This window comes from Syngnathus floridae, chromosome 13 (genome assembly GCF_059516105.1).
Source record: "Syngnathus floridae isolate MCC-2025c chromosome 13, RoL_Sflo_1.0, whole genome shotgun sequence".
NCBI lineage: Eukaryota > Metazoa > Chordata > Actinopteri > Syngnathiformes > Syngnathidae > Syngnathus > Syngnathus floridae.
The window spans coordinates 2,533,825-2,559,340 of record NC_142425.1 but is presented as its reverse complement, the minus strand read 5'-3'; the positions used below and the strand labels follow the sequence as shown (position 1 = coordinate 2,559,340).

Genomic DNA, 25,516 nt, shown 5'->3' with positions numbered 1-25,516 from the left:
GTATTTGAGTACATGAAGAGGGATTCCCCCCGTTATTTTGGTTTTTTTTGTTCCAATATGCAAGAATACATTTGTTGGATTTTGTGCACAATTTAGGGAACGCGCTATCTGCGCCTCACGGCAAAAGCCATTGCCAATCACCTGTTATCGAATTTACTCACCATGTGCTCGTTTGATTTCTTCAGATTTAGGGTAATGCTAAGACACTGAAGCAGAAATTAGACTTACACAGGTTGATTGAGTTCAATCACAATTCTTGTTCAGAAAGCTCTGTTTTCAGGATAGTAAAATACAGCGCTGGGCCCTTCAAGAGCAGAAAGTCTCCATTCAGAAAAGGCAATGTTGAAGGTTCTTTGATCAGCTTATATTCAGTTGCACATTGTGGGCCGAGATTGATGGGTGATGAGTCTTTGGGGTGGGGCAAGTTCGCCATGGGAGTGGGTGCTGGTTATGGGCGATTCGGTGTGTGTGGGGGCTGTTGTCTTTCGGCCTTGGCGATCATCTTTGGCCCGAGTCCTTGGCTGGCTCCCTCTGGCACCTGCTGGTTTTATCTCCACGTGACCTTCCTGTGAACATTCTTCTCCAAACTTGGACATACACTGCCGTACCTCATTCTTTCAATTTTGTCATTTTGTACGAAATTATGTTAGCTTTCGGCTGTGACATCATTAATCTATTGCTGTTCCCTGACTATGTAAAGTTTGTTCTTTTGATACTTCATGTCTTTGCTTACGTCATTATATTCTTAGTTTAATCATGCTTCCAACCGTATCTTTTCTTTGTTAGGCAAAATATTTCCCTCTGTGCAGAGCGTTCAGTAGTAATCAAAAACTGGCGTCTAGCATTAGTCAAAACATAAGATACAATCAAGTACTGAACGGTCAAGACGACTCTGGCCGTGTCCATGATTTAGAGAAAAACATCAGACATGCATTACACAGTTCCTTAAGGGTCATTAAGCTATTTAGGCAATATATCAAAAGACATTTAATATTTAAAAGTGCTCAGAAATATAGATCAGATTATAAAGTTTATAAAAACCTTTCTCATTACCTACCACTTATCAAAAATGTCTAGTTATGTCTTCTTTACTGATTTGGTGTGTAGGTATAATTATATGCTTAAAATGTTTCTTTTATTTATTTAATATGTGGATATACTTGTCTGCTTATGTACTTTATTCAATGAGGTTTGAGCACATCTGTTTTTGTAGCTAGGCAGGACTTTTTGTATTTTGACCCCATTTCCTTCACAATGTATGCGCCACGGCCAGACTCGAGATGTTCTTTTGTGTTTGTGGAATAACAATTGAAACGATTATTTAATAAATTTTCATTCATCTTGGGTGTCGAAGTCTCAGCGCCCTTTGCCCTCCTAACGCTGCAGATGAATTTTGAAATGAGCATCGAACCGTGATAAGAAGCATGGGGAACATCACGCAAGCAGCCTTTGCAGCCTCAATCAACTTCCGGCTCGCAGGTTGATGCGGCAGCTCCAGAGCAGTCAGCAAAGTCCACCTTTGACCTCCGCCACGTGGAGGTCCAGTCGCTGGCCTGACGCCCTCAGGTGGGCCCGCTGGCGTGTAAGGACCATCTCCACTTCCTGCAGCTGGCGCTTTAGATCCGCATGACACCGACATTGTCGGAAGGTCCGCTCTGCCTCGCCGGCTGACGAAACAATGTTGCAATATCAATCATATTGGCTGGACCACCTGTCTTTCAAGACCCCAAAAGGTACAAGCTGAGACTTATTTCAAATATGGGGTCCGGGCGCTGAGATTTTTTTTTCTGTGACTAAAAACAGAGCCTAGTGATGCGGGCACCTGAGGTCCGCCCGGCCCCCACCATCAAAATTCTTTGCTCTGCTGAACACCTTGCTGTCAAACCACAAAGACACATTAGAATGTGATAAGTTTTAGGCTAAACGTGAAAAGCTTTGCATTAGAACGAGCAACGTTTTATGTTACCCGTGATGATCGCAAACGGCAACGACCTCCGAGCCGCGAGCTGAAAAATCCTTTGCAATTTCAATTGCAGCTGGCTGCACTCATGAAATGACAACATCCATGTCAAGTAGAAGCGTGTGGTAAAGCCTCACCTTCTTGTTGATGTGGCAGCAGCGGCGGTTGAAGATGCTGCAGGACGGTAAAGACCGGGTCGTCAGCCATGGCGCTGCTGATGTCCTCCAGGATGAGGACCACGCTGGGTGGAGAGGGTCTGCTGGGCAGGACCACACGCTTTTTGCTTTTCAAGCTTACGTTCATCGTCGCGTTGACCTGGACGAGCAGGGTGACGGTCGGTCTGCCTGGACACGACACACCACGACGTTCATTTGGTTCATGTTAATGCTTTGCCAGTTGGCGAGTTCAGTGCTGATGAGGATGATGTCCGTGAAGGATTAATGCCGCGTCACACTTAACCGTCTCAATGCATCCGAGACAAGCACGCCTCCGGTTATGCGCCACACTGACTAGCAATCTTCAAACGAGCGTGTGTGCGTGTTACCTTTTCTCTTGGCTTCGTGGAACTTGGCAGCTCGAATGACGTCACTGTTTATCTACGCGTTTTCTTCAATCAGATTCACTTGTCCATTTGAAAGTTCTCCCGTAAATAAGCATTAGTGCACGTTTGAGGCGAAGAGTGATTCTTACGCCATTTGGAAATATACTTCGTTGCCGAATTTCTTCTTTACTTGACTGTCACGCTCATTTTGGCTTTGTTTAGCGCCACCTGTTGTCTTAGACGATTGATTCGCGATTGAATAGGTCATTAAACGTTTCTTTATTTCTGCCATTTTTCAATATTTTTTCGAATTTCTTTGTTGGCAAACATTGCTCTGGCATTAGCGTCGACGCCCAAGAGGCTTATTTGGTTGAGAGTTTCAGCGAGTGCTGGGTGGCTGTGTCTGACGTCAGAACCACGCGCCGTTTGCCGAGCGGAAAGAAGGAGAAGCAGCAATCAACATTTCTCGCACCGCGGTCTGGCACTCGCTCGCGTCTGAAGCTTTACCACAGTTGGTGAGACAAAAAATGCTCTAGTTTGACTTATTCTTTTTTTTTTTTTTTTTTAGCTCGGCAAGCAGGTGTCGACCGCGAACCAAATGCGCTCAATTGTCCGGTTAGCTTCTAGCTTTGCGCGTGGCCTTGCTGGATGGCTGACTTGTTTGCATGGTCAACCACATTACAGTTCATATTCAAAGTAAGAATCGTTTTCTCGGAGCACAATTTTTAACACGAACACGCCAGTATTCATCGTCCGTCACAACCCAAACATTCATCAAACGCTGCTGGTTTCAAGAAGATCGGCTCTTGTTTTCTGGCAGGTTTGAGTCATATTAGACTAAGTTGCACTGACGCGTTTTATCGAGTTTGGTGTTCAACGACTAATTAAACGAGAGCAGCGTTTTCAGCTTGGTGCTTTTTAAGACGATTTCGGTGCTATCAGTCCCATTGTCCGGTGGAAAATACGATTAAAGTTATGATTCGTGAATATGTTAAATCGGTGGAAAATAATGCAGCCATTTTTGGCCCACTTCGTAATGCAAATCTTAGTGGAGAATTTCTCGTAAACTGGAGTTTTAAACTCTAACTATGAATCTAAAAAAAAAAAAAAAAAGAACTGATCGCATCTTAGGACCTTCTTCTCCAAGCAGTAATAAGACCAAGGCCAGAATCTGCTGCCTGCGCCAATAGATTTCATTTAGATATTTAAAAAAAATAGACATAGTCCAGACGATTTAAAAGAAAACATTTCGAGGCCGGTCGATGTTTGACAGAAAAAAAAAAAAAAACCCTCAACAATTAATACAATTAATCAGGCCAAATAAAAAAGATACAAATTCCAGGCAAATCATTTGACTGTTTGCCAAGACTTTGTCATTTCAATTTCAATTAGGGAGAGAGGACGTTTCCTCCCCCCCAAAAAAGAAAGCAACAAAGCATGAAGTGACAAATTTCTCCTTAGATTCCGGCCATCCCTAGAGTCTTTCAACCCGATGTGCCTCTCAGACGGAGACGAGTCGATGCGTATGATGAGGAGCAATATGATTCTTAGATGATGCGTTTCAGAACGTAACGATTTGTTTGGGTCGCAACGGTTACCTGACTCGGATCTGTTGTCACGACAGCCCTTTATGTCATGCGTTTGGCCAAGTTGTGTTTTGTCGTTGGGTTAGCCGTGACTGTCCGTGCCGCCATGACGGACAGCAAGCGTCTGGCCTTCTCCATCATCCGCTACCTCCACGAGCAGCTGCAGTCAGGCAATCTGTCGTCCGGAGCGCAGGAGAGCCTGGAAGGTGAGCCGCCGGCCACGCGCTTGACGAACGGCGCCTTCTCACTTGCGTCCCCCTGCAGTGGCCGTCCAATGTTTGGAGACGGCCTTCGAAGTGTCCGCGGACGACCAGAGCCTTGACGTCCCGCTGGCGTTACCCGAGATCTTCGCCTCCGCCACTCTCCAGACATCGGTGAGAGCCGCCCACCGTGATTGGTCTTCCGCCAATACGTTCCCGCGGGTTCTCTGAGTCCATGGGTGAAAATGACCACGGCTTCTCGGACCGGGGTGCGATTTGATCAGATAGAGCAATCGCGGTGAGCACAGCAGTGCTAACAAGCCCTTTGGGTTGGCATAATTGAGAGAAGAAAAGACCTTGGAGCTCGCAACTCAGCGGCTGTCGAGGTGAAGACACTGCGACAAACTCGACATTTGGGACACGACGCTTGTCGAAATGATGCGAAATGTCTGCTCATGCGGGCCTGGCTCAAGACAGCCAGGCGTCAGCGAGTGTCATGTCTTTTCTGCTGTGTCACAGTCGTGGGAGAACAACAATGACGCGACTGTTGGCGAAGGGCAGCGAAGCGAGGCCGAACGACTCAAGGCAGACGGTGGGTACGCTCACGCCGCTGCCCGCTTGCCCCCGTGTTGACGTGATCCCCGTGCAGGTAACGACCAAATGAAGGTTGACAACTACGCCGCCGCCGTGGAGTTTTATTCCAAAGCCATTGCGCTCAACCCGCACAGCGCCGTCTACTACTGCAACAGGTGTGTGGGTAGCCGGGGAGATTGCCAGCAACATCGGAGAGGTGAACGTCGGACTTGACGGCATGTTCGATGACTTGCACACAGAGCGGCGGCACTGAGCAAACAGGGAAATTATGCGGGGGCGGTGCAGGACTGCGAGCGGGCCATCGGCATCGACCCAAACTACAGCAAAGCTTATGGCAGGATGGGGTGAGAAGCCCCGCCGCAATGTTCCGCGTTCCATCTACCCGCTGAAATTGGGCCCACCCATTTTCTGCCGGGTATGGGAGTCGGCAAAATTGGTCATGTCTTTGACCCAAACGTCCCGCTGAGCGGCTTGCCGTCCATTCTGGCACGGAGGCTCGGACCGACCGTCACCGGTCCCGTCTTTTGCCGTTAATGAGAAGGACGTGTCCGAGCAAGCGTTTGGCTTTGCAAAAGTCCGACCAATTTCGTCCAGGAGGTAGCAAATATGGCATGCCGTCAGAGTAAGGTGGCAACCTGTTTTGCGTGCACGCGTTCACGCAGGTTGGCGTTGGCAAGCCTCAACAAGCACTCCGAGGCGATCACGTTTTACAAGAAAGCTCTGGAACTTGACCCGGACAACGACACCTACAAGTCCAACCTGAAGATCGCCGAGGAAAAGATGGACGCCACCAGTCCCGCAAACGTGACGCCCTCTCTCTCTGGCACGCTTGTAGGGGTTTGGCCGCATCTTACATGTTTGTATGTGTGTTGTCAGATTGCGGGAATGGGTGGAGTGGACCTGGCCGGACTGCTCAGCAATCCCGGTTTCATGAACATGGTGAGCAATACTGCGTTGGCTGAGCACGTTTCCACTGTCCCCCATTGTTGATCCCGTCCAAAGACGGATCCTGTGCGTTTCCCACTGACGCCGTGAAGCCCGATGGGTGACATCACGGCTTCTCAGAATAACACAGGCCTGTTTGCATGTTTTGCGCTACCTTCTCTTGTTCTGACTTGCTGTTTGTCGCAGGCGTCGTCACTGATGACCAACCCACAGGTCCAGCAGATGTAAGTGTGCGCGCATTTGGCTGTATCTCTCTTGCATCGGCTGATGGGCGCATCTGGCTTTCGTGTCAGGATGTCAGGAATGATGTCGGGAGCGTACGGCGCAGGTGGCGGCGCGGCGGGAGGAGGCGGTGGAGTCCCGGGAGGAGCTCCTGGTCCTGCGCCAGTCGGAGATCTATCAGGACTCATCCAGGCGTACGTACACTGCATCAAATGCCGCTACTTTGTACCTTTTCATTTCAGTAGTGATGTGACGCGACAGCAGTCAATCCAAAAGTTGCGTCTTTATGGGTTGGACACGTGAAAAGATTTTTCACTTTGCATTTGAAGGCAAAATGACAGAAATCAACAAGAAATCAAAGTCGACAAAAACGTAGCCTTGCAATGGAGAGGGATTTGCCCTATGTGTCATCCATCGTTCTTCTGTGCGGCCGCTGCATTGGTCTGGACGTTTTCGACAAAGTGCAATTCCAAATAATGTCACCACCTATGTCCAGAAAGACGTCTGTGCCATGGATACACGCGACGATGCTAACCGACGCACGTGTGTGTGTTTTGGTGGCTTTCAGCGGTCAGCAGTTTGCTCAGCAGATGCAGCAACAAAATCCAGAACTCATTGAGCAGCTCAGGAGTCAAATACGCAATCGCACGCCGAGCGCCGGGAACGAGGAGCAGCCTTGACGCCCGCACCCGGTAGCTCCGCCTATCAAAGAAAGCTTTTGGAGACAGGTGGGAGGAAGTCGTCACATGCGGGTTGGAAGGAGGGCACCAAATTATCACCTCACCGTGTGATTGGGAAGGACAGATGGTGGTGACGACATCTCCAGCAAAGCCATCGGTGGCCTGGGGCGGCCTTGCGCTGCCACGTCATTGAGCTCCTTTCCTGCTCCCTTCTCAAGCATTTCCACTGCTTTTTCCAAGATGGGCTCCTATGATTTGAGATACAGGCTCCCAAATGAAATTGGACTCTCACGCTACCCTTTGCACATACTTTGCCTTTGTCATCAGCCAGAGAACATTGAGTCACTGTTCCAACCCATGAGCCGTCCGAAATCTGACCTCAGGCTCACAAATGATTTTGATGCGCAGCTTTTTTGCTTATGTCCAAATGCCAGCCAGTCGTGTTCGTTAAATCGGCGAAAACATTTTAGACTGGCTTTTGATTTGTCGTTTGAGCGCTTGACTGGCATTTGTGTTCCATTCAGTAGGGAAAGCAGCGCCTCATCCGTTTTGCACCAAGCTCAAATGGCCCACTTAAGCCTGACCATGTGACGCCGGCCCTCCCACCTTTTCTTCCTACGATGATGATGACCACAGAGATGAGTGTGTGCGTGTGTGCACGTGGTGTGTTCCAGGCAGGCCGCGTAAGAACAGAGGAGCCGCCGTTGACTTTTTCGCTGAGTGTTGGACGATTGTTGCGACGGAAAGGGAGTCAAATTGGTCAGCCGACGATTCGCGCATGAGAGGAGCCTTCACGCTTTCGCCTAGCACGCCTTCTCAAGGAAAGCCCTCCCACCTCCTGACCACCACGTTGTGTGTGCACGTGCGTGCCGAGCCTGGTCAACTAGGCAGAACAATTAAATGGATTGACTTATCTGCTCTTGGCTCAAAATCCGTTACACAATGATGACATTTTATTTGGTCAGCTGACCTGATAAAACTTTATAGCTAAAGCTGTAACTAACCACTATTTTAGTCATCCTTTAATCGATTAACCAAGAAAAACACCAAGCAAAAACCAAGTTGCCAGTGGTATAAATGCACAAAAAGAAATTAATGATGGCTCATTTACATCTCTCAGGAAATGGGCAAAAAAAAAAAGCAACTTTCCAGAGTAAAAGCAGCCTGCTATTAAACCAAGGCAAGAGTCCCCAGAAAGCGGTGCGAAGACTAGTGGAGGGGCCCACAGAACATGTCAAGATAATGTTTGGTGTGACTTGTAAGGTTTGGCAAAGGTTTAACCTAGCTTACTTTTGACCAGCCATGATGAAAGGATGTGAGGGCAAACCTCTACGCACAGCGGAGACCAACGGTGGCCGTCACTGTCCGAGGCGGGCGTGCCGTGCGGGCTTCACCTGGCGGCACGCATCCGGAACACCTGACCGGAGAGGCCTTCAGAACAGAAGAGGTTTTCCCAGCCAACTCGAGAGACGATGGAGCAACGGCTTCAGTTTCCATCTTATCACCCGGAGCGGCAACTTGGCCAGAGAGGGATGGTCGCCGAGCCGCACTAATACGACAGTCGTCGGTTGTCATCAGTACACCTATCACCGACGACTATCATTTCATTGAAACGGCAGTGAGTCACTGTTGACACACTCAGCTCCTTCCGATATCCGTAGCTTGGCTTTCTCCCATTGCTTTGTAGTAATCACGCTAAGTGTTGCACTCTCTTGAGCCTGAGTTGACTTCTGAATCCAAGCGGCCCAGGCTACGCGGAGGAAGGAGATGGTGTGAGCGTGGTACCTGACGCTAAGCTTCTTAGCCCCGCTAAATCGGCGTCGACTTAATCCTTCCGCAGGAGAAGCTGCCGAGCCGTCGCTTGCCGTTTTCCAGCTACAGTCATGGACGAGCTTCTGCTGGCCAGCGGCGGCGAGGAAGAGGACGCTTGCTCGGAACGCTCGTCCTGCGCGGCCGGGGATGGAGCAGGAACAGCGGAGCGCCCCAAGTCTTTCCTTTGCGCCGCTGCCAGTCGTGACGTCCGCCTGACGCTGCGCAACTTTGCCAAGAGGAACGGCCTCCTGACCCTGTCGGTGGCGGCCGTGCTGACTGGCTGCGCACTGGGATTTGTGCTGAGGGCCACGCAGCTCTCCACGCAGGTACACTGTAAAAAACTTCCTGTAAACTTTACAGTAATTAACTGGCAGCAATTAACCAGCAACTTATTGTAAAAACATTTTACAGTGATTAACTGGCAGTAATTAACCAGTAACTTATTGTAAAAACATTTTACAGTAATTAACTGGCAGCAATTAACCAGTAACTTACTGTAAAAACATTTTACAGTAATTAACTGGCAGCAATTAACCAGTACCTTACTGTAAATCCATATTACAGTAGATGTACTTTACAGTATTGGTGTATTTACTGTAAAGCAAAAAACAGTTAAATACTGTGGTCTTGGTTGTATATACAGTATTGGGTAGTTTAACTGTATGCTACATAACAGTTAAATACTGTGATGTCAGTTGCATTTACAGTATTAGTTGTTTAACTGCAGAATGAATATCAATGAAATACTGCGATTTCAGTTATATTTACATTTTTGGTTTATTTACTGTACAAACAAATGAAGTGGCCATTACAACATACAATGTAACATACAATACATACAACAGTATTGTATATGGCAATGCAGTACTATTAACAGTAGGTAATCATTGTAAATTAAGTTTCTCACTGTACAATTTAAATGCTGAATCAGTGATTTAATATTAATCATTAATAGAATGACCCATATTCTAAAATATTTCAATTAACTACAGACAAAAAATGTGTTAACGGGATTATGTATTTTTTGGTGAACAGGAACATAAAGCACATTACCAAACCTTTTAGACAAAACTTCCTTGGGCTTGGACAAAACAGGAGCCCTGAAATTAAAGAAGAAAACACATTAAGAATTATGATGGTGATGTCGGTGTCATGTTAAGATACTTGTTCCTGATAGGAAGTGTGTCACTGGCTGCAGGAACGCTCATGCAATTAGCAAGGTTGGAGTTATATTATTGTGGGATGTAACGATTACTCGTGAGACGGTTAAAAATCGATTGGAATATGTCGCAAGTTAAATCGGAGAAAAAAAAATTCAAACTGGAACGACGTAAATGTGAAATGTTGAATGTGCCATTAAGAATGAATGGGGGAAAAAACAACCACATGAGTTAACATAACTATTTGAGATGACTTCTTTAAATAAACCATCTTGAACTTTCTATGCAAAAGTTATTATCTGAACCTCACCTGTACCTAGTCAGTTAGCCAATCGAACTCCATGAAGTCCCTGATGAAGGAGATCACATGGGGGTTCATGTATGAAGTCTTCCGGCTCATCTGCTCCTTGGCACTGCACTTGGTGGAGTCAGGATTAGTTCTGACCAAAAACCTATGAAATGAGTATAGGAGTTAGAGGTTGAGACATTATGTACATGTCAACGAGTAATCAATTAGCAAATCACAACTGTGATTGCGAGGGGGGGGTTAATTAAAAGAATCGATAAAAATAAATTGTTTTAATTAAATAAATAAAATATTGCAGTATTTTATACTTGCATTACATTTATTTTACTATTAAGGGGTGATAAAACTGCCTGAATAACACTTATAGAAGAGAGATTTAGAAAATGCCAGTGGGAATAAAGTTAGGTATATAATTTCATCAGTTAATACCTCTGAATAAACTCCAATGTTGTGCAGGCTTCCACCTGATACTCTAGGTTGAAAACATAGGAACAGGTGAAGAGAGTGCAGGCTTCCACCTGATACTCTAGGTTGAAAACATAGTAACAGGCGAAGAGAGTGGCCAAGGCAGTGGTGAAGTCAGCCAGGTGAGCAGCAGGTGGGATTATGACCCTCCCCTCGATCGACAGCATCCACTTTTTTGCAGTCAGGATTGTCTCTCCTTAAAGTCAGACATTACAAAAATCATATTTCACAGCAATCCATTTTATAAATGATCTGCTTCAGATGAATGACTGTAAAAACAGGGCAGGGAGTATACATGTCTTCCAAGCAGTACATAAAACAGATAAAAGGAGCAGATATAGTAACTGAGTTGGTGAAAGATGAACAAAAAGTGACACATGTATAGCAAGCAAGCTGAAATAGCAGCAATGACAAACGAGTTGGCTACTAGGGATGAGTGAGTACACCATTATCTGTATCTGTTCAATCAACTAGATTATCAACATCCGTATTCTGAATGGGACTTAACCCGGAAGTGGGTGTGGTTCAACCCAGAAATAGGCTGATCCTGCCCCACAAGTTGTCTTTTTTGCCGGAAATGTATACGAGTTGACCGAGCTGACATAAAGCTACAACCTTCAACAGTGGAAGCCGAGGCAACTCCATCAATTTGCCTTTCAAGTCCTGGTTTAGCTGCCCTCTTGTGAGAGCAGTACATGTGAACTTGAAGGGCGCCACGTGTGTAAAAAGTGGCAAAGCATTCTGCTACCCCACATGGAAATCTGAAGTTAGCTAAATTTCTGTGAATCCTCAAATGACGAACAAATGCAGGGATTGAAGCTGTGGTGAAATTACAGTACTTGCATGAGTAATTCATTTTTATGGCAAGCACACTGATTACTTCTTGTGTATTACTATTTTATTTTATGACTTTTAGTGATAGTAGGCCTACTTACCGAGTTTCTGGACGTCGCGACGTGTGCTTGGTGGTGGAGCCGCCAGGAGGAAAACCAACACGAAGGCAGAAGGTGGAGAAAAAAAACAGGCGGGAAAATAATCTTCTCCCGCGCGCAGCAGAAAAATATAAAATAACGACACAGTAACGACCGTCGTACTGTCGCTGCTAATGCCTCAGTAAGTTTTAAAAAAAAGAGAATCTGGTCAGTTAAAGAAAAACAGCGCTCTCTCGGAGCCGTTTTCGCTGCCAAACTGAAACAAATGAACACAGACGACGCAAACACATAGAAACACAACAAAAAACACACAACACAAAACAAAGCCTTGTGTAAGAAATGTTGTGGGATCCAGAGGTGCAATCGCTGTGATCGCGATTTGTCCCGTTTACTTTGACGTGATTGGCCATTCGAAGCAAGACCGTTGAACTTTCTTGATCCTCATTGGATAAATCACGTCACCCATGTAAGCCCTTGTCCGCCAGTGAAAAAGAAAAGGGAAAAACTTAATGTTGGGAATAAAAAAATGCCATGGTAAGTCATTATGAGTTAAAACTCATAATGATTATGTGATAATTATATGATAATTATTGATTTTATTATGAGATATTTTATATCTAATACATATCTGTATACATATATATGTATACATACATACATACATACATACATATATATATATATATATATGAATACATACACATATATATATATATATATATATATATATATATATATATATATATATATATATATATATATTTAAATAGGAATTTTCAATGTTCATTCATCAACGACATTGACAATAAAAATACAGTAGATTACTTTTCTATTTACAGTACTATACCGGCTATTGTGATTTTTTTACAGTAATGCTTCGACGACTGTGTTTTTCACTGTAATACTTATCCTACTGTGATTTTGTCATGTTCACGAAGTTTAACTGTAACAATTACAGCAAGCTAATGTAAAAATCATACATAATAAGGTCACTGTGTTTAATACAGTAAGTAACTGTAGATTTCGCAGCCATTTTTAACAGTCGACGTTGACAATAAAATTACAATAAGTTTACTTTTCTATTTACAGTACTATACTGGCTATTGTGATTTTTTATAGTAATGCTTCGACTACTGTGTTTTTCACTGTAATACTTATCCTACTGTGATTTTGTCATGTTTACGAGGTGTAACTGTAACACTTACAGCATTCTACTGTAATAATCATACACAGTAAGGTTATTGTGTTTAATACAGTAAGTAACTGTAGATTTCACAGCCATTTTTAACAGTCTACCCGCCGCCGCCAATACGCAAAGAGTTGGCTCCAAACCAAACTGGCTGCCACATTGGTGCCATAGCGGAAGAAAGCACGAGAGCACATTTTACCTTTTACCCCAAGAACTTTGACATTTCATCTTAGGCAGGTTGCTGCCACATCAGATGGGACTTGACTATTAAGCTGTCACGTAACGAATACGAGAACTGTTGCGTTTTTACTTCAGCTTTTCAAGACAATTCAAGAGTAGCACTGCACACCATTGGCCAGTGCAAACGGAGGCAAAAGCCGGACCGTGGACCGGGAGCTTGATTAGTGAGCAACTTGGCGGGCGGCGCTCACGGGGCTTCTTTTTTGTTTTGCACGGCAGGCCAAGATCTACTTCTCCTTTCCTGGCGAACTTCTCATGAGGATGCTGAAGATGCTCATCCTGCCGCTCATCACCTCCAGGTAGGACCGACCTCCCGTGCCTGGGCCAATGCAGGTCACTGGAAGAGCTCCAGCCAAAACTGAAAACAACAAAACATTTGAGTCAAAACAAGAATGCTTTTGAAGAAAACTAACTACAACAAACCATAAAAGCACATTTGAGACATTGTGTTTTCAATAACAGCATACACAATCGGAATTGATTTCTGGCCCGACACAAGAGGGAAGGTTCGACTCAACTTGCGCTCAGCAAATATGAGATTCCAAAATACTAATGTTAGAAATACAACAAAAGATTTTCCAATAAAAAAATAAAAAAAAAACTAACAAAAGGACTCTAAAAAGCAATCCAGTAAGAAAGCAACAGTGGAATGGGAACGCCCGACGCATGCTTGATGTGCTTAGCTTGATGTCGGGCCTCTCGTCGATGGAGTCCCGTGCGTGCTGCCGCATGGGCGTGCTGACGGTGACCTACTACCTGTGGACCACCTTCATGGCGGTGGTGGTGGGCATCGTGCTGGTGATCATCATCAAGCCAGGCGCCGGCACTGACATGGAGAGCAACCGGCTGGGGGGCGGGCCCGTCATGACCTCGGCCGACGCTCTCCTTGACCTCATCAGGTGGGTCCGCCCTGCCCACCATCCGCTGAGTGCTGACATCCACCCACACGTGCTAAGATGTTACATTGGCATACAAACACAAGGACTCTACTGTCGCGTGAATCCAATTAGCTCAGAGACTAACGGCCCTATATTTAGTCATCTGCGCAGCTGAGTGCCAGCTTAGCTTTAAGCGCCAGCTTAGCTTTGAGCGCCAGCTTAGCTTTGAGCGTGCGCTGATCACCGACGTGTGCTGCTTGGCTGCTCCGCCCACAGAAATATGGTTCCGTCCAATCTGATCGAGGCAACCTTCCAGCAGGTGAGTGCGACCGGCGTCGCCCCAATTGTCGTGCCTTTGCTGCCGCTCGCCTGCCCTCACGCTTGCCGTTTACACCTTCAGTACAAGACAGACCTGGTGCCCATTTTGAAAGTGCCTGCCCGGACGGTGACGCCCAACTTTGTGTACGTGCTGCCTGCCGCCGAGGGCCGAACGGTGGTGCTGGAGCTGACGCCGTCGCCCCAAGTGACGTACAAGACCAACCCGGGAAGCAGCCAGCAGATGAACGTGCTCGGCATCGTCATCTTCTCAGCTACCATGGGTGAGTGGCGTAAAGGTGCTCTTCAATGCGCTTTGCCCGTCTTGTTTTGAGGCGGGTCAGTTTGCAAGTGTGTGTGTGCGTGTGTGTGTGCGTGCGTGCGCATGCACGTGCGCATGCGTGCGCAGGATTGCTGCTGGGCAGGATGGGCGAGCGCGGCGCTCCGCTGGTCAACGTGTGTCAGTGCATCAACGAGTGTGTCATGAAGATCATCAACGCTGCTGTGTGGTGAGTCAATGGCTCGGGAGGCCAAAGGCTAGCGTCCACAGATAATGGCCTGATGCCCGTCCAAAGATAATGGCCTGATGCTCGCCGCTGCCTTCCTTTGCAGGTACTTCCCATTCGGGATCATCTTCTTGGTGGCTGGCAAGATCCTGGACATGCAGGACCCCAGCACTTTGGGCCGCAAGTTGGGCTGGTACGGCGTCACCGTGCTGGCCGGCCTCTTTGTGCATGGCCTGCTGCTGCTGCCCCTCTTCTACTTCCTGCTGACTGGGAAGAACCCGTTCACCTTCATCCGCGGCCTGCTGCAGGCCTTGGTTATCGCCCTGGCCACCTCGTCCAGGTCAGTGGGGAAGGGGCGCATTGTCGCGGTTCGAAGTCCGAGTTCCGTCTCCCTTGCTCAAAGACAAAACGTTCCAGTGTAGTTCTCCAGACGCGGTCGAAATTCCCGGAGTGTCTTTTTGCCACGATTGACTGTGAGGTAAAAAAAAAAAGGTCTGTTCTTGTGTGTCTGCGTGCAGCTCGGCCACGCTGCCCATCACCATGAAGTGTCTCCTGGAGAAGTGCCACGTGGACCGGCAGATCGCCCGCTTCGTGCTACCCGTGGGCGCCACCATCAACATGGACGGCACGGCGCTCTACGAGGCAGTGGCCGCTATCTTCATCGCGCAGGTCAATGACTACGAGCTGGACTTTGGCCAGCTGGTCACCATCAGGTGAGGCCCGTCGCTGTCGGCTCGACCTGCGTCCGCATGCTTGACCATGCTTGCGCGTGTGTGCCCACCAGCATCACCGCCACAGCCGCCAGCATTGGCGCGGCCGGCATCCCTCAGGCGGGCCTGGTTACCATGGTGATTGTGCTCACCTCCGTGGGCCTGCCCCCCGACGACATCACGCTCATCGTGGCCATCGATTGGATCCTGTAGGTCATCAGTGACCCCTCTGTGTCATTCCACTCACGTGTATTTCCGTATGCGTGCATATTCTCGTCTCCCTTCAGTCACATGTGGGCGACGCGCCGTCGGATCTGCCGCTCATGTGATGTGTGCGTACGTGTGTGGGCACGCAGGGATCGATTTCGCACCATGATCAACGTGCTGGGCGACGCGCTGGCGGCGGGCATCATCGCACACCTGTGTCGCAAGGACTTCCCCCTCAGTGGCGAGGGAAAGGTACACACACAATTTCCACTGAATTGCCAGAAGGTGTCTGGCAAAACTTTCCACATTTGAACCCAAAAAACAATCACACGCCAAACCGAGCCACTACCCATTGCAAATTTTAAAATTGAATGTACAATATTATATTTTCCTAATTGACCCCCCCTACCCCACCCCCAACACACACACACACACACACACACACACACACACACACACACACACACACACACACACACACACACACACACACACACACACACACACACACTTGACGAGGAATGATGAAAGATCCGTCTGGAAAAATGAATTTGATAGCAGGCTAATGGCGAAGGGCCGGCTCTTTTCCCGCAGACTGTCCCGTCGTACGGCACACACGAGTGCAGCAACGGCGCCCAGCACGTGGACGTGCCTTTGACACACGTACACACGCACGGAGACGGCGACGCGGCATTTGAGAGGCACGCGCACACAGTCTACTACAACATCTGCCAGGTGTGAGTGCGAACGCGGTTAGGCGCTGTTTCCGCAGCGACATGAACATTCCAACGACCTCCATGTCACCCGACCAATCTTCTGGGTGTGTGCGCGTGCGCGGGTTTAGCCACTGACCACGCAAGATGGTCGCGTCTCTTCTGACAACGAGTGAGCGTTGGTGGCAGTGGCCAGGGCGCACGCTGGCGTGCGTCTCTTAGGGCCCATTCTCGAGCTTTGGCGCTTTACTTCCCGTTTCCGTGTCAATGTCGACAAAGCAGCTCACGTCAACCCTCGCGTTGATTTTCTTAGTATTAGTTTGTGCCAGGGTTATTTTAGGTCACGAAAACAAAGTAACTCAAATTGACATTGAAAAACATTTTTGTTCATGGAAAAAAAAACGTTCACAAAAGTAAAAAGTAATATTAATCGTAGCAAAAATTTAGTCGTTAATGCACGAGCTTGGGCTTGATTTGAAACGTGTTCGTTTCGGTGTTACTGCACGAATGAAGAATGTTCAAGCTGTGACTGGGGAGTTCTCGCAAATGACGTCAACTTGCAGCTGCTAATTGAAGCACCACCGGATGACGTTGCGCCTCGGCGACGAATTTACTTCTTGGCCCAAATTGCTCCCTGGCTTTTGTCGATGAACTGAGCCGGAAATGTAACGCTCACTAAGAAGTGCAAAGAAATGTTTTACTCAGATTTGGAAGAAATACCGTCAGTATCCCGAAAAAAATGTGGAAGTGGGCTTGATCCAAGGCACAAATCCACATTGCCACTTGGGCAACAAGGCTTCCTTGCTGTTTGCCAAGGCTTGACGTGCATCCAACTTTGCCTCTCAAGTTAACGATGCGATTCAGTCTGCGGACAAGTACCTGAATAATCACGTTTTGTCGGACTTTGATGACACGATATTGCATGTTGTTTTAATCTTTCACACAATTTAGCAAATTTATAAAAAAGACAAACTAAAACGCCATGTTATTGACAAAACTCAAATAAAAAACAACTAAGCCACCCTGAAAACGAACTAAATTTAAATCTCAAAACAATAAAATTCCATTACTATATAGCCCTTGAAACCCCAAACTCGTGCACGAAATCAAAACTACCTAAAATGATAATTGTACAATTTGTAGCAGACCTGTGTATGCGGCTTTGCATTTTCTGCATTTGTAAAATGACAATTGCACAATTTGAAGCAGGCCTGGTCTGTGTGTGCGGGTTTGCGTTTACTGCATTTGTCTGCCTTAATGTCGGGGTCTTCCGTCTGCCAAGTTTTCAACTCATGTTGACTTTTTCTACGCATTTTTAAATGACTGTTCTGATGATACTGTGTGACATTAAAAGATTTTGTAACACGCTTTGGCAACGTTTTTTCTTGATTTGGACTTTTCCTCTGCAGCTCTGCAGCTGTCGACAAAGGCGATAACGCCCTTAGTGGCATTTAGCCTGTAGGGGGCGCTCAAAGGTCAATGATGACACATTAACTTGACGTTGCCTGCCGGCTGGTATTTTGAGGAGTCGATTTGCTTCAACCCGTCGCGCTGACGTTAATACCAGCAATTTTAGATGGTTCGTTCACCATACGCTTTTTTAAAATTTTTATTTTTAACTTTTATCCATACGCTTCTTTCACATGTCCAAGTGAGCACCTCGGAGGTTCAGCGGCAGATGGTGGCGGTGGCCATTCACCCCAAAAAGGATTTTGTTTTCCGTAGCCGCGTTGCCTTGCTTTTAGGTTCGGCAACCGCGGATCAGATGGGGGCCCTCTTCTCATTTTTGCCAGTAGGAACGTTATCTCCTCCACTCTGCAGTCTCCTAACTTTTCAAACCCCAGTTTCTATTTTTCCAACTAAAAACTCACAATTGGCTTTTGTTGTAACATCAATCCCTAATGTACCCGTTTGGGGAGCCTTTTTCCATTTGAGTCAATGTGCAAAATGGACTTCTGTGAGGTTGATCACATGACATCTCTTTGTTGTCCAATAAGAAGCAAAATCTTAAAACATCGCTGTTTTCTTATTCATAGTAGGAAAGGAAAGCGAGTGGAGATTTTGCCATGGCAAGTGGGTGGTGGGCATGATCGGCAAAGCTCACCTCCAGGAGGTCACCGCCTATCAAGCGGCAAAGGTGAACGTCGCCATACTCATCTCGGTCAAAAGAACTCCTTTTGTCTGAGTAAAACACCTAAACGTCCTTTCTTGGCACAGAGATGCCGCGAGAACGCTGGGGTTGTCCAAACGAAGCTCTTCTCCTTTGTTACTTGGGACAAAGGTGGTAGCAAAAGCACTACTTTATACTTTACTTTGCCTGAATTTTCATCTTTCTCTTTATTTTGACTTTTCCTCAGCGGTTCTGTGGCTGTCGGCCAAGTGTATTATGGGATGCAGCAAAGCTGAGTTACTTCATTCCGGGCGTGTGTGTGCTATCTGGTAACCAGGTGCAAACAGCAGCTGGTGCAGCTCAGCGCAGCAACGGTTTTCCCGTCATTGCTCGTCAAAGTCAGCGAAGGCGGGAAACCACATGTGGTCTTTTTTCTGCAACGAAGCAATCCTGCTCACTGGCATTGCCTTGCGCCGGCCAACTTTGTTAATCCAGCACACCTGAGCCCACGCCAGCGACATCGTGCAAGTCTGAGAACGCACACACACACACACACACACACACACACACACACACACACACACACACACACACACACACACACACACACACACACACACACACACACACACACACACACACACACACACACACACACACACACAACAACAACACACACACACACACACAACAAAGTATTGTAGTGAATTGTCTTCGGTGGTCAGCTGTTCTTTGGGAACACGCTGTAGAAGGTGGCTAGCTTGGGGAAGATAAAACTTCAGTGACACACGGCTGATTGGGAAAAGATTTTATTCAACCAGTGTCAAACTGAAGTGCCTCACGCCCAGAAAAAAGGTCTCCATCCTTTATACCGATGGCTACTGGTAACTCGCAAGTCCATCCTGCTGACCCTATATGGTCTTCCCAGGATTCTTTCCTGACTACGTCAACCTGTTTTCTTTATACCTTCTGGCGCCAGTAAGTCTACATTCCTGGAGCCAGGCGCTGACATCCCATACCAGGCACTGATATCTCGTACGACTTGACCAGTGCTCGATCTGATAAGCAAACCAGGCCTTAAGAGTAGAATATACATAGAATAAGAGCCGAATTAATATACTAATGAAAATATGCTACAGTAGCATTGCCAATGAATTTGCGTCACACAATAGGAAATGGAACATCTTGCTCGCTGTCAAACAACGCTGCTGAGCGATTTGCACTCGCAACAAAGCAAAAGGAGCCACAAGACACCCATTTTCCCCTAATGTCATGAGGTATTGACTTAAAAAAAAGTCAAACTACTTTCTTTCAGGCATCGTGCCAATATGTTAAAAATGAGGTTGAATCGTTGATTTGTACTTTTTATGGCTGTATTGTGACTGCGGCACATGATTTTTGTTTGGCCACCCTTGATGTATGCATGCCTAAGTCAAAACTCCCAGCCAATCGGCAACAATCCGGATGTAATGACAGCAATCTGCGTGACGATGATGATGAAGGCCTTTTACCTGGAGAAGCAGCAGCCCTCCAGCGAGGCCGCCCACCATCCTGGCGTTTTGATTGAGCCACCGAGCAATCTTGTCTAAACATCCGTCCAGGAAGACTCCCTGCTGGGCCAGCGACCGCTCCTGCCGCTGGGTCCCAAAGCCGCACATGGTGTTCAGCACCAACTAGTGAGGACACACAGAGACCTTTCAGAAGATCGGGCTTGAGGAGCAGCCCTGAGGAACTGTTCAGAGGACCGGGCTTGAGGAGTAGCCCTCCCTCGCTCTTCTTTTCAGCTCAAACAAAAAGTGGAACCCAAGCACTCTCTCACACGGTCTGGCTACCCTCTTTCTCCGCCTTTCTCCGCTTCCCATGCTTTCTTACGTTCACTCCCCCCGCCCACCCTCGACCGACCCTCCGGTTTCACTCCACTTCCAGCCAGCCGTGTCCTCACTATGGGTCTACTTTCTGGGACGGAGTGATGTAAGAGGGAGTTAGCAATTGAGTGAGTGACCTGGTTGCCGGGGGCCATGCAACAGGAGAAGGGAACGCTGCAGGCCTCCACGCTGGGATTGGCGTCGGAGCAATCAAAGTAGACATTCCTGGACCAGTCCCGGTAGCCCTCCACGCCGCAGCACTGGAACTGAATACACAGATCGCTGTGTGAAACCATGTCCGCCCGTGCCCTGCCCCGAGTGCTCGTACCTTCTTTTGGATGAAGTCGATGGCATTCTCCAAGTCGCGATCCTCCCGATAGCCAACAACGCTCGTCATCATCAGCCGCTCCGTCCGCTCCATCACCTCCACAACAAAGTTCTTATCACGTCACCAAGGTAAGCATTCATCCGCAATCATTCCCCCAAGGCATGGGTAAGGCGTCCTACCGTGTCGGTGAAGAGATAGGCTGCAACTCCCGCTGTCAGCTGCAGGAGGAGCAACAGCGCCAGGATGCACACAAACTACAAACAGCCGCAGGAAGAGGGGATGTCACAACCACACCAAGTCCTCTGAGGTGTAATGTCATACCGTCTTGAGCAGGCAGGTGACGTTGCGCAGTGCGCCCAGACATCCCAGGAAGGTGATGAAGAAGGTAAGGGAGCCAATGACCATCAGGAGCAGAGCGGGGTCCAATGTCAGGGTATCCACCACATCTGCAACGTCACACTCATTTGAACGGCAAGATAGGACATGGGCGGGCTGGCCTTTTGAGCCCACGAGTATGCTGAGCGAGGAGTCGGCGTGGCGTGATGACTCAGCTCAAAGGATGGCGTTCAAAATACTACATCATTCTGTCTTTTAATGCTTTGTCTTGAGCGCACAGTTTGACGTGGACAAAATAAATGCAATAAGGACGTGGCCACTCATTCTCAATGCACGTTGGTTACCAACACGGCCGTCGCTTAGCTGGCCTTTGGGCGTCACCAACGCGCTGTCAAATTTAGCGCTGACTTGCGCAAGGTTGCGCTCCTTCCTTGCCGGCAAGTTAGACTAACTATGAACTGGTTTGAGGTTAGAGCAGCAAATGCAAGTCGCTCACATTTGCCTGTGTGCTGGTCAAGTGACGTCGACGTGCGCAAGGCGCTCTGACCTTTCTCCTTGGCCACCTTGGCGTAGATTCCCACCGCAATGAGGACGGCGCTCAACACCTGAACAATACCACAACCTTACTGGATGACCTTTGTTATCTCCAGTTCATATTGGTGCTCACAGCGACAGTACCGACGGAATATCGGATTTCTTCAAACCGGACGCTCGGTAGATGAGACTCTCACAAGCGATGAGACTTAAAAAAGGACCAGCGAAGCGTCCTCTTTCAAATATGGATGAAAATGCAAAGTGGCTCTGAGTCTGTAGACCCGGATGGTGCTCATCCCGCCTATCGTAAGTGCTGGAAAGGGTGGCTAGCCCGTACCCTAGTGCAGGTGTCTCCAATGTTCCAACGGGCCAGTGTAGCCTCAGTCACGTTGCCTTGCGCGGAGGGCTTTCCGTGACATTAATATTTACCAGCTCTTTTGTGATTCGGAGCAAACTAAGCAACTTGATCTGACTCTGAGACGTCTGTCCAGTTGCGGACACAATTCGTCTCCAAAACGTGCTGGAGATGTGAAAAAAGACATTGCACACACGCTGGATGAGCAACGGGGCCCCGCCCCGGGGAGGAAGGAAGACCTTTTGAGTGCAGTGTGACAAATAGAAGAAAAGCTGCATTGTACTGACCCAGAAGACGTAGCAGAGGATAAACAGCAAGTACTTGATGACACGGTATCCTCTCATGGCGGCGGCGGTGGCTGAGCTTGAAGTGGGGAGGGATGGGGAGGCCCCTCCTGAGAGGAACTTGCGAACGGGCGTGTGGCGGCCTGTGCTGCATTCCTGCTCACGAGACACCCACACCGGTGGGGAGGAAGGCACTTTGAGTTTTGGGACTTTGACAATTTATCAAGTCATTGTCTTTTCAAATCTGCCTTATCTTTTCAGGTGTAATGACAGCGTCCCGACATTGAGCCGACATGTTTTTAAGCAAACCTCAACAAGTGACATCAGTTTCAACGCTGCTAGGAAGAAAAACACACACGCCGTTCCTAACCTTGGTTCTGCGTGCCTAAAAACTTGATCAACAGTGGAGAAGGAAAGGAAAGACGAGAGAGCGAGGAAAATTGAATGTGAAACATGCTCATAATTAGCCCGTCAATGTGTGTTAGCAAGAATCTATGGGGGGGTACAAGGGTTTTAGCTCTTCAAAGTCAACAAGACCGTGTTCTAATCAACTTCAGCTGAGAGGGCTAAGAGTGGCAAAGCCTCTGGCTCACTATGGCAACGTGACATCATCTTTCATTTGGCCCAATGAAGTGACCTGCTTTGATTGCATCAGACTTAACCCTGCCCCATCCCTTGCCGTGTGGCAGGTGTTTAATCAGGTTCTCTTCATCGTCAGCCGCTTGCTCGTTTTCCTCCCCCGTCAAAGACATAGAGGACATCGAAGACATGGGCCTTCTCAGCTTCCTATCTTCAGCCAAAGAACGTGCCGAGAGGTTCCTCAATGAAAAGAATGTCGTCACTGACTTCCTGGGGAAGGTCGAGGAGAAGACGGGAGTCAAGAAGAAAATCCTTGCGGCCGGTATGCTCCAGTGCATGTGCGAGTCTGTGTGAGTGTGTATGTTTGTGTGTGCGCTGAGGTTCCAAGAGGATTGCCTTAATCTGCCAAAGACGAGGCCACATGGCAGCGCCGCTCTCATATATTGCGCGTGTGCTAAGTGTGACGGAGTTACCATGACCCAGCTAATTGGGTGCGCGTGTGCTAAGCGAACATCACAAGCAGAGTTTGGCTCAGTGGCGAAGAAAAAAATCAATATGCATACGTGGCCAGAAGACGCGCTACGCCAGCGTGGCACCTGTGTCGGTGGAGCCCATGTAGCCTTTGGAGGCAACTAATGGACACTGAAAAGAAGTGCTCACATGCTCATTTGATAACCACTTTCCGTAAGGTGTACTTTGGGGCCTATCAACATCCAAATGTGGAATCAACGTTGAACATTCGAGGAACCAATAAAAGGAACATGTGTAGGAACATGAAACACTGTCCAACAGAATGCTTATTTCCTGTGGACTTCTTCATACACAGCACACACGGTTGTCTGGGCACACAGGACGCGCTGAGCTTTTGCGTCCGCCAGCTTCGAGTCGCCGTCGGCGCCTGCATGATAGCCCTTGTGGAAATGACCCGCTGTCCTGCGCCCTTCCCTCAGGTGTGGTTTCAGTGACGGGCTTATACCTGGTCTACGGTTATGGCGCTGCCCTGCTCTGCAACTTGATCGGTTTCGTCTACCCGGCGTACTACTCGTGAGTCCCTCGGAGGTCCGCCATCTGGACTAGACTAGAACACTTGACTAAGTGCATACTCCATATCCTTGGAGTCCAGCTGAGGCTTTGTGTGCTAGTCCAAACAGCTTCTCCCAGCGCGGGAAGTCCGTCCATGATATTTGTGTGTTCAGAGTCAAAGCCATCGAGAGTCCAAGCAAAGAAGACGACACAAAATGGCTGACCTACTGGGTGGTCTACGGAGTCTTCAGTCTGGGCGAGTTCTTCTCTGACATTTTCCTCTACTGGTTCCCCTTCTACTACGCCTTTAAGGTAAGCAACCTCCCTGCCTCCTTCGCCACGCCTTGCCACACCCTTCTCCTGGTCTCATGCCTTGGCCGCAGTGTTTGTTCCTGTTGTGGTGCATGGCCCCCGTGGCCTGGAATGGATCCCAGGTCCTCTACGACCGTGTAGTCCGACCCATTTTCCTCCGTCATGAAGCCGCCGTGGACAACATGGTCAGCGACCTCAGTGGGAAGGCCATGAGCGCAGCAGAGAACCTCACCAGGGAAGGTACTATGCGGGTCGACTCCCACCTAAAGCCTAAACCTGTCAGTCCATTCAGGTCTAGGGCGGGTCATTCCAGACCAGCCCAAACCAATTCCACTTCAAGCTAGCAGATATGAAATCTGGCTCCGTAGATCAGCCAAGGAAGGTTCGCAAAAGCCCATGAAACTTTATGCCAGTAAAGACCACAGTGTCCCAGCAGTGCGCTTTTACATCAATTGGGGCAAGTCTGGATGGGCACAGAACAGTCAAAGTGAGAGTGCGCAGGTCTTGACAAATCGAGGCAAATGCGCCAGATCAATAAAGTTGCCTTGTATCATATTGTCTAATTGTGTGAAGGCGATGGCCTTCACACATATGTTATTCTACACCATTCTCTATTATTATTATTGCCTGAGGCCATCGCCTTCACACATTTGTTATTCTACTCCATTCACTTTATTGTGTGAAGGCGATGGCCTTCACACATATGTTATTCTACACCATTCTCTATTATTACTATTAGTGTGAAGGTGAAGACCTTCACACTATTGTTATTGCTGTCCTTTATTATTATTATTATTATTATTATTAGTGTGAAGGTGAAGACCTTCACACTATTGTTATTGCTGTCCTTTATTATTAGTGTGAAGGTGAAGACCTTCACACTATTGTTATTGCTGTCCTTTATTATTATTATTATTATTAGTGTGAAGGTGAAGACCTTCACACTATTGTTATTGCTGTCCTTTATTATTATTGTTATTATTAGTGTGAAGGTGAAGACCTTCACACTATTGTTATTGCTGTCCTTTATTATTGTGTGAAGGCGATGGCCTTCACACATATGTTATTCTACACCATTCTCTATTATTATTATTGTGTGAAGGCGATGGCCTTCACACATATGTTATTCTACACCATTCTCTATTATTAGTGTGAAGGTGAAGACCTTCACACTATTGTTATTGCTGTCCTTTATTATTAGTGTGAAGGTGAAGACCTTCACACTATTGTTATTGCTGTCCTTTATTAGTGTGAAGGTGAAGACCTTCACACTATTGTTATTGCTGTCCTTTATTATTAGTGTGAAGGTGAAGACCTTCACACTATTGTTATTGCTGTCCTTTATTAGTGTGAAGGTGAAGACCTTCACACTATTGTTATTGCTGTCCTTTATTAGTGTGAAGGTGAAGACCTTCACACTATTGTTATTGCTGTCCTTTATTAGTGTGAAGGTGAAGACCTTCACACTATTGTTATTGCTGTCCTTTATTATTGTGTGAAGGCGATGGCCTTCACACATATGTTATTCTACACCATTCTCTATTATTGTGTGAAGGCGATGGCCTTCACACATATGTTATTCTACACCATTCTCTATTATTATTCTTCTTCTATTTTATTCCCGCCAC

General features: G+C 47.4%; 5 protein-coding genes and 1 long non-coding RNA gene across 17 annotated transcripts in view; 3 read left to right on the top strand and 3 right to left on the bottom strand.

Moving 5' to 3' along the window:
• Positions 1–237: 237 nt before the first annotated feature.
• Positions 238–2,878, bottom strand: c13h19orf25 (chromosome 13 C19orf25 homolog). Its single transcript, XM_088393240.1, has 3 exons — positions 2,505–2,878; positions 2,098–2,304; positions 238–1,667 (listed from the first exon to the last, which is right to left on the bottom strand). Exons 2-3 carry the CDS (start codon positions 2,261–2,263, stop codon positions 1,504–1,506), a joined length of 330 nt encoding a protein of 109 aa, XP_088249366.1. The 5' UTR covers positions 2,264–2,304; positions 2,505–2,878; the 3' UTR covers positions 238–1,503.
• On the top strand, positions 2,847–7,641 carry sgta (small glutamine rich tetratricopeptide repeat co-chaperone alpha). Of its 4 annotated transcripts, none has more exons than XM_088393237.1 (12): positions 2,847–3,016; positions 4,174–4,293; positions 4,352–4,461; positions 4,807–4,879; positions 4,937–5,036; positions 5,121–5,225; positions 5,544–5,685; positions 5,758–5,820; positions 6,013–6,050; positions 6,120–6,242; positions 6,617–6,740; positions 7,403–7,641. In XM_088393237.1, exons 2-11 carry the CDS (start codon positions 4,194–4,196, stop codon positions 6,726–6,728), a joined length of 966 nt encoding a protein of 321 aa, XP_088249363.1. In that variant the 5' UTR covers positions 2,847–3,016; positions 4,174–4,193; the 3' UTR covers positions 6,729–6,740; positions 7,403–7,641. The 4 variants fall into 4 exon arrangements, with proteins under 4 accessions (XP_088249363.1, XP_088249360.1, XP_088249361.1 ...); XM_088393234.1 differs by lacking the exon at positions 2,847–3,016 and adding an exon at positions 3,047–3,197 and having other exon boundaries at positions 7,407–7,641; XM_088393235.1 differs by lacking the exons at positions 2,847–3,016; positions 7,403–7,641 and adding exons at positions 3,047–3,197; positions 6,853–7,192 and having other exon boundaries at positions 6,617–6,776.
• Positions 7,642–7,797: 156 nt separating this feature from the next.
• slc1a8a (solute carrier family 1 member 8a) lies at positions 7,798–17,530 on the top strand. 2 transcript variants are annotated; one of them, XM_088393225.1, is made up of 12 exons: positions 7,798–8,346; positions 8,569–8,866; positions 13,053–13,132; positions 13,517–13,732; positions 13,988–14,030; positions 14,112–14,310; positions 14,436–14,535; positions 14,639–14,872; positions 15,051–15,245; positions 15,317–15,451; positions 15,599–15,701; positions 16,044–17,530. In XM_088393225.1, the coding sequence occupies exons 2-12, from the start codon at positions 8,612–8,614 to the stop codon at positions 16,188–16,190; spliced, it is 1,707 nt and encodes a 568-aa protein (XP_088249351.1). In that variant the 5' UTR covers positions 7,798–8,346; positions 8,569–8,611; the 3' UTR covers positions 16,191–17,530. The 2 variants fall into 2 exon arrangements, with proteins under 2 accessions (XP_088249351.1, XP_088249350.1); XM_088393224.1 differs by having other exon boundaries at positions 15,530–15,701.
• On the bottom strand, positions 9,314–11,799 carry LOC148388036 (uncharacterized). Its single transcript, XR_015861973.1, has 4 exons — positions 11,408–11,799; positions 10,437–10,668; positions 10,011–10,152; positions 9,314–9,640 (listed from the first exon to the last, which is right to left on the bottom strand). It is a non-coding gene; the product is annotated as an uncharacterized LOC148388036 (long non-coding RNA).
• The window catches only part of LOC148388033 (tetraspanin-33), a 21,565-nt gene continuing 13,241 nt past the window's right edge, over positions 17,193–25,516 (bottom strand). Inside the window, exons 1-9 of one of the 7 annotated variants that reach the window (XM_088393230.1) lie at positions 22,345–23,100; positions 21,978–22,130; positions 21,298–21,406; positions 20,787–20,911; positions 20,645–20,719; positions 20,466–20,576; positions 20,275–20,403; positions 19,784–19,945; positions 17,195–18,802 (exon numbers count right to left, since the gene is read on the bottom strand). In XM_088393230.1, coding sequence (XP_088249356.1) covers positions 18,656–18,802; positions 19,784–19,945; positions 20,275–20,403; positions 20,466–20,576; positions 20,645–20,719; positions 20,787–20,911; positions 21,298–21,406; positions 21,978–22,034 — 915 coding nt within the window. In that variant the 5' untranslated portion in view covers positions 22,035–22,130; positions 22,345–23,100 and the 3' untranslated portion in view covers positions 17,195–18,655. Of the gene's footprint in view, positions 18,803–19,783; positions 19,946–20,274; positions 20,404–20,465; positions 20,577–20,644; positions 20,720–20,786; positions 20,912–21,297; positions 21,407–21,977; positions 23,102–25,516 lie in introns of those variants that run through there. The other 6 variants (XM_088393226.1, XM_088393227.1, XM_088393228.1 and 3 more) reach the window with 6 other exon arrangements.
• reep6 (receptor accessory protein 6) overlaps positions 21,700–25,516 on the top strand; it is a 15,485-nt gene continuing 11,668 nt past the window's right edge. The window contains exons 1-4 of one of the 2 annotated variants that reach the window (XM_088393238.1): positions 21,700–22,875; positions 23,504–23,597; positions 23,750–23,888; positions 23,960–24,128. In XM_088393238.1, the coding sequence (XP_088249364.1) occupies positions 22,743–22,875; positions 23,504–23,597; positions 23,750–23,888; positions 23,960–24,128 (535 nt within the window). In that variant the 5' untranslated portion in view covers positions 21,700–22,742. The remainder of the gene's footprint in view (positions 22,876–23,503; positions 23,598–23,749; positions 23,889–23,959; positions 24,129–25,516) is intronic. The other variant, XM_088393239.1, reaches the window with a different exon arrangement.

What these genes read in the sequence shown, in the direction of transcription:
- slc1a8a (XM_088393224.1), top strand. Translation starts at nt 8,612, where the DNA reads ATGGACGAGCTTCTGCTGGCCAGCGGCGGCGAGGAAGAGGACGCTTGC. An exon ending in CTGCCGCTCATCACCTCCAG is followed by an intron (nt 13,133 to 13,516) that starts GTAGGACCGACC and finishes TGATGTGCTTAG; the next exon opens with CTTGATGTCGGGCCTCTCGT. An exon ending in CATCTTCTCAGCTACCATGG is followed by an intron (nt 14,311 to 14,435) that starts GTGAGTGGCGTA and finishes ATGCGTGCGCAG; the next exon opens with GATTGCTGCTGGGCAGGATG.
- sgta (XM_088393234.1), top strand. Translation starts at nt 3,167, where the DNA reads ATGGTCAACCACATTACAGTTCATATTCAAA. An exon ending in AGCGCAGGAGAGCCTGGAAG is followed by an intron (nt 4,294 to 4,351) that starts GTGAGCCGCCGG and finishes GTCCCCCTGCAG; the next exon opens with TGGCCGTCCAATGTTTGGAG. An exon ending in CTATCAGGACTCATCCAGGC is followed by an intron (nt 6,243 to 6,616) that starts GTACGTACACTG and finishes GGTGGCTTTCAG; the next exon opens with CGGTCAGCAGTTTGCTCAGC.
- c13h19orf25 (XM_088393240.1), bottom strand. Translation starts at nt 2,263, where the DNA reads ATGAACGTAAGCTTGAAAAGCAAAAAGCGTGTGGTCCTGCCCAGCAGA. An exon ending in GCTGCCACATCAACAAGAAG is followed by an intron (nt 1,668 to 2,097) that starts GTGAGGCTTTAC and finishes TTGTTTCGTCAG; the next exon opens with CCGGCGAGGCAGAGCGGACC.